The 6,398-nt window shown below is 39.6% G+C and overlaps 2 protein-coding genes across 5 annotated transcripts in view; one reads left to right on the top strand and one right to left on the bottom strand.

Annotated features, from left to right (window-relative positions):
• The window catches only part of GPSM2 (G-protein signaling modulator 2), a 54,084-nt gene extending 52,447 nt beyond the window's left edge, over positions 1-1,637 (top strand). For all 3 annotated transcript variants that reach the window (XM_011998480.1, XM_011998465.1, XM_011998474.1), the window contains one exon: positions 936-1,637. In XM_011998480.1, the coding sequence (XP_011853870.1) occupies positions 936-1,175 (240 nt within the window). In that variant the 3' untranslated portion in view covers positions 1,176-1,637. The remainder of the gene's footprint in view (positions 1-935) is intronic.
• Positions 1,173-6,398, bottom strand: part of CLCC1 (chloride channel CLIC-like 1) — a 28,275-nt gene continuing 23,049 nt past the window's right edge. The window contains exons 10-11 of one of the 2 annotated variants that reach the window (XM_011998447.1): positions 5,410-5,727; positions 1,173-1,441 (exon numbers count right to left, since the gene is read on the bottom strand). In XM_011998447.1, the coding sequence (XP_011853837.1) occupies positions 5,455-5,727 (273 nt within the window). In that variant the 3' untranslated portion in view covers positions 1,173-1,441; positions 5,410-5,454. Of the gene's footprint in view, positions 1,442-3,392; positions 3,588-5,409; positions 5,728-6,398 lie in introns of those variants that run through there. The other variant, XM_011998455.1, reaches the window with a different exon arrangement.

A 6,398-nucleotide genomic window follows, 5' to 3' on the forward strand; every position in this document is an offset into this window, starting at 1 on the left:
TTTTTTTTTGAGACGGAGTCTCGCTCTGTCGCCCGGGCTGGAGTGCAGTGGCCAGATCTCAGCTTACTGCAAGCTCCACCTCCCGGGTTTACGCCATTCTTCTGCCTCAGCCTCCCAAGTAGCTGGGACTACAGGCGCCCGCCACCTCGCCCGGCTAGTTTTTTTTTGGTATTTTTTAGTAGAGACGGGATTTCACCGTGTTAGCCAGGATGGTCTCGATCTCCTGACCTCGTGATCCGCCGGCTATTTCTTAACAGATTTAACTGCCTAAGACAGAGGCAGGCAAACTTTTCCTGTTAAGGGCCAGATAGAAAATATATTAGGCTTTGCAGCCTATATGGTCTCTGTTGCAACTGCCCAACTCTGCCATTTAGTAGGGAAACAGCCATATAGACAGTATATAAACAGATGTATTGATGGGAAAATGAAAATGACTTCATCTACAGAAGTAGGCATTGGGTTACAGTTTGCTGTCACCTAGCCTAAGACGCGATTTTTTTAAGGTAGTTCCTCATGGGTTTGTACATATTTCTAAAGGTTTGTTAAGTTCCACTGTTGATGCCTGTTAGATTATAACCTTGAACTGTCATACTTAGATAGAGTTGACCTTGTGTTTTATCTCAGATTTTTTGTGACCAATTATAATTAAAACAGTATGACTTAATATAATGCACTTACTAAACCCATGAAGCAGCTATACCTATATAAGTCATTTTAAAGGAAAAATTGTATGCAGTTTCAGGTTTAAAGATTAATTTATTTCAGAAATCAGGCTGGGAACTAAAGAAAACAATGTAAAAACAAAGATTAATTTCTGAGAAGCCCCAAATAAGTTTACAACTGTGTTTTCTTGGTATGACTGACAGAGATATAACATAGCTTGGTGCTTTCTTTCCCACAGGATGTCTTTTAATCTCTTTCTCATACACTTTTAGGGATCCAGATTAGATGATCAAAGATGTGCTCCACCACCTGCTACCACAAAGGGTCCGACAGTACCAGATGAAGACTTTTTCAGCCTTATTTTACGGTCCCAGGCAAAGAGAATGGATGAACAGAGAGTTCTTTTACAAAGAGATCAAAACAGAGACACTGACTTTGGGCTAAAGGACTTTTTGCAAAGTAATGCTTTGTTGCAGTTTAAAAATTCAGGGAAAAAATCAGCAGACCACTAGTTACTATAGATGTATTTTTTTTTCCTTTCAGAACACGGTAAGGAAACAATCTATTAATTTTTTCCTTAAAAGGAGAATTTATAGCACTGTAATACAGCTTAAAATATTTTTAGAATAATGTAAATAGTTAACCTTCAGTAGTCTATTAAGGCATTACTACTTCTCTGGACACGCGCATGTTTGAGGGTGGAGGTGTCCTGTAAAGGTGCTTCATCATCTGTGATTACTTGGGATGTGTTCTTTGGCAGCTTGTTAGGTTACTTTACCTAGTGTTTGTAAAGTAGGAAGTTAAGTGAATCATAGATTAGAATTTAATCCTCTTATGGAAATAATTTTTTAAAATCTTGACAATGGCATTTTTTTTTTACACATAACCATGGATGTAGTGGGAAACAATGCTGTTTAGTAAAAATAATGTACTTGATCAATGTAAAAAAGCATATAAAATAGTCTTATTAAAAATCTAGTTTTTTTTTTTTCTCCATGAAAATCTATTTTCAATATTTTTTAGGCCAGTGAGTACAAAAGAAACTCTGCTTCTTGGGCTGGGCATGGTGGCTCATGCCTGTAATCCCAGCACTTTGGGAGGCTGAGGCAGGAGGATCGCTTAAGGCTAGGAGTTCAAGACCAACCTGAGCAACATAGTAACACCCCCATGTCTACAAAAAATAAATCAGCAGCCAGGCTCATGCCTGTAATCCCAGCATTTGGGAGGCCTACGTGGGTGGATCACTTGAGGTCAGGAGTTTGAGACCTTCGTGGCCAACATGGCGAAACCCCATCTCTACTAAAAATACAAAAATTAGCTGGCCATGGTGGCATGCACCTGTAGTTTCAGCTACTTGGGAAGCTGAGGCAAGAGAATCGCTTGAACCCCTGGGAGGCTGAGACTGCAGTGAGCCGAGACCAGCCACTGGAGTCCAGCCTGGGTAAAAAAGCAAGACTCTGTCTCAAAAAAAAAAAAAAGAAGATAGCAAGCATGCTGGCACACACCTGTAGTCCCAACTACTTAAGAGGCTGAGCCAGGAGGACCACTTGAGCCCAGGAGGTGGAGGCTGCACTCCAGCCTGGGTGACAGAACAAGACCCTGTCTCTAGAAAACAAGTATCTTTTGTGTGTTTTGGGCTATTTGTTTAAAATATATATATATTTAAAATGGTCTCTTCTGTTCCATAATACTGCTGTAAAACAAACTTTTCTAAGTTCCAATATAAAAAAAACAAAAAACACCATGTGGTTAGGTCAAGAACCTAGGACACATAAATAGAAAACGGATGAAAACTCACAAAAATTAAGTATAAAAGAGGTCAGCTAGAACATTAGTTGTCATTAAGCCTTGTCTTCCTTATCCCAGATACTGAAGGCAGTTTACAAGGGGATAACAAAGTAACTGTAGCAAAAGACAAGTACGGGACAGACCAGGGCCTGGAGTAACACTGCATCACAGACTGCAAAAGCCCATGCTTGGAACAAGTTGCCAACTTGTTCCACTCTCCTTGCTTCTGACTGTGCACAGCTGGGATGGGATCTGGGGATGTGGACCCCTATTCTTTCAAAAAGTCATTCAGGTGATTTGGATGGGCCAATAGAAATATTTATCTAAATGGCCAATGTTTTTTAAAGAGAGAGTCATAATCTGGAATTAAAGTGCTCAGCCAAAAAAAAAAAGTACTAAATTAAAACCTGGATTACATTATGTTTTATGTATACTATAAGGTGTGATGTCCTGGATAGCATTTTAAAAACTCAAGTAAGTTTCATGGGGTTCTTATAAGAAAATTCAGTAAGACAGTATACCAAACCACAATGTAAAAAGTTTATTTTGTGTATATAATAGTTCTTACAGCCTGTAAACATTCAACATTAAACATTGTTTTTAATAGCTGTCTATCTACCCTGTTCTGATTTTCCTAAAAGCTTCACACTGGGCACAATGGCTCACGCCTGTAATCCCAACACTTTGGGAGGCCGACAAGGGCAGATCACTTGAGGTCAGGAGTTCGAGACCAGCCTGACGAAACCCCATCTCTACTAAAAATACAAACATTAGCCAGGCATGGTGACGCACACCTGTAATCCCAGCTACTTGGGAGGCTGAGGCAGGAGAATCGCTTGAACCTGGGAGGTGGAGGTTGCAGTGAGCCGAGGTTGCGCCACCGCACTCCAGCCTGGGCGACAGAGCAAAACTCTCAAAGTAAAATTAAATTTTAAAAAAGCTTCACACTATAAACCTTAATTTTAATGACATATTGGCTAGTCAATAAGCCTTATCTCTTTTCTGATAATAAACTGACCCTGATGTGTTCAATTTGCTTTCATATTTAAGTCTTTCCTGAATTGCTGTCGTCATTCAACAGCAGCTGCACGTTGCCTTGCTAGCTGTCAAAGTAGATTTCATCCCCAAATGGATATCTGTAATGAAAGAATACAAAGGTGAAATTTTATTTAAAATTTTTTAAAAAGAATTTGTTTTTGGATTAAAAGGCATGCAAGCAGCTTTAATTCCATTCACAGTTACAGTCTATCACCTGGGGCATTCACTACTTTTCAGAGTCGAATCACAGTTCAAAAGACAGCTCTCACCTTGGGGTCAGTGTGAACATGTCTTGTCCCCAGAGGACTACTTTATATGCATGGATGTTCACAAATTTATTCTAAACTGCAGGTGTCTGTCAGGATTCATTTGTTATATGCCCTCTGTGTTAAAAATCTTAAAATCCTTTTGCACTTCTTAGAAAAAATAACCTTTCTGATGAAATACTAAAGATGTTTGCAGTATTAAACTAGAATATATTAACATGTATAATTTTTTTTGAGACAAGGTCTTGCCCTGTCACCCAGGCTGGAGTACAGTGGCTAGATCATAACTTACTGCCACCTCGCCATCTTCTTCTCTCAGCCCTCCAAGTGGCTGGGACTACAGGTGTGTACCAGCATGCCTGGCTAGTTTTATTTTTAGTAGATAGCCTTGAACTCCTGAGCTTAAGCCATTATCCTCCCTCGACCTCCCAAAATGCTGGGATTGTAAGCATAAGCCACTGCGCCTGGCCTAAAATTAAATTGTTACAGGCACATAAGTAACACTTCCTGGATCCAAAAATGTGCATTCTGCATTTCGTATTAAAATGAAAAAGCAAATGCTTGGGATACAAATATCTGCATGAAAATTTAAAGACTTTATTCCTGACTGGTATCATTTTTAGTAAGCAGTTGAACATAACTTGTAGTGTGAATATGGTTAAAACAAAGAACACCTGATGTCTGTGAAATCTTGTAGTGTGAATATGGTTAAAACAAAGGACACCTGATGTCTGTGAAATCTGCTAAGGACAGGTACAAAATTTATGAATTGCTTTTTAAACAGTTTAAAATGAGGAATGCTTTTGAGAATAAGAAAGACTAATGTAAAGTGCTGACTGATGTCCTGTCTGCAGTTAAGGAAGACACCCAACTTTTCTTCCTCATTATGGTATTCTCTGTGTACAGATTTCTAAAAATGCAAACTTCCTATGGACAAGACAATATGATCTGCTATAATATAAATTAAGATATGATAATATGCTAGGATTCTGAGTAACATGAAAAATAGGTCTTATAAACAGCCCATATACTTCATTTGGTGGGGGAAAAGAATAATGTCATTTTCAGTCGACTGACTCTGTAAAACAGATTACCAATGTTATCTAAATTGCCCTGGCAGTCTTCAGTTTTCTCTAAGTAAACATAAAGTAAAAGTGACAATAAGGATGCAGGTGTAGTAATAGCTGCAGAAAAGATGAAACTACAAAGCCACAATGGCCTGTGGGCAGGCTACATAGAGACAAGCTGAGGTGTCAGTCAGACTGATCCTGGTAATGACACTCCATGGCTGCATGAAGATGCTGGAGGCACCAAGTGGGTGGCCTGAACTCTAGTGGATTCCACTAGGCAACGTAAGTTGGTTAGTGGGTTCCTGTAAGTGCCTATAACAATAAAATTTCTTTTTCAATGTCCCCAATTCAAACTGGTCTCCTTAACTATCCAGAATCAGTGATGCCTGCCATCTGTTCATCTTAAACACTTCCTACTTTATGGGATGTAAATATCAAAGAGAAGATGAAATTAAAAGCTTTTATATACATACATGTGTTTGTTAATTCTAATTGTCAGTAAAAATGTGAATGTTGAAGTTGGCACCTTTGTAGTAATCAGAATACTTGCAGAGAAGAGAAAGAGAGTGAAGAGTATACTTTACAGAGCTCGAAGGAGACTTGAGGCTGTCGTTTGTGCTGGTGTTCCTCTAGCCACAGGGGCTGCTGACCGGATCCTGTCCACGTGGTCCAGCCACACCACTTGTGGGGCTGTATGTGCTGCCTTGGTCCGGGCTGCCCACGGCTTCAGACTTGAGCTGGGCCTTTTCCACTGCAGGTGAACCTTCTGTATTCCCCGATGTGTCTTGGCCAGAGACAGGCTTGGCAGACTGGCTGCTTTCAGTACTGCTTTCTTTCAGTGTGCCTTCCCCCAGGATTCCACCTATCTCCTTGGGCTTTGTATCCAAAACAGGTGATTTCTGCTATAAAGTACAAAATTACATTTTAACTGTTTAATGTAATGTGAAGTCTTAGTAATCAAACATATCTAAAAAGTTCCCACCCTAATCTGTTGTAGCAAGCTCCAAACTCTTTCAAATCCAGGGTCCAGTGCTAAGTTATAATTATGTAAATGTTATTATACCTCACCAAACTCCACTGTACTCCCATGGAGGAGTGGGAACACTTAGGGCCTACTGGGTGGTCTAGTGGCCCAGCTTAGAAGGCGTCAAGAGAATTGGTCATCAGTATTGTTAACTTCTCTAGCCTGGTGAGAATAATTCATTTGACAAATATTTATTGAGCATATATTAAGTTCTAGGTGTTAGGGATACAGCAGGAACAAAATACATAAAACTGTTCTCACTGGAACTTATATTTAGGTTACAAGAAAATCACACAAGTATGATATATATGTTGAATTAAAGAGGCTATGTAAAAAAAGCAGAGAAGATATGACTGCTGAATGTGGGGTGGGCTGGTAGGGTCAAATTATAGTTTAAATCAGGGTGGTCTGAAAACATGATATGGCATCCAGCCAAACTTAAAGTTTTGTAAGTGAAGGAGAAATAAAATCCTTTACAGACAAGCAAATGCTGAGAGATTTTGTCACCACCAGGCCTGCCTTACAAGAGCTCCTGAAGGAAGCACTAAA

The sequence above is a fragment of the Mandrillus leucophaeus genome, unplaced genomic scaffold (assembly GCF_000951045.1).
Source record: "Mandrillus leucophaeus isolate KB7577 unplaced genomic scaffold, Mleu.le_1.0 Scaffold1158, whole genome shotgun sequence".
In the NCBI taxonomy this organism is placed as follows: domain Eukaryota; kingdom Metazoa; phylum Chordata; class Mammalia; order Primates; family Cercopithecidae; genus Mandrillus; species Mandrillus leucophaeus.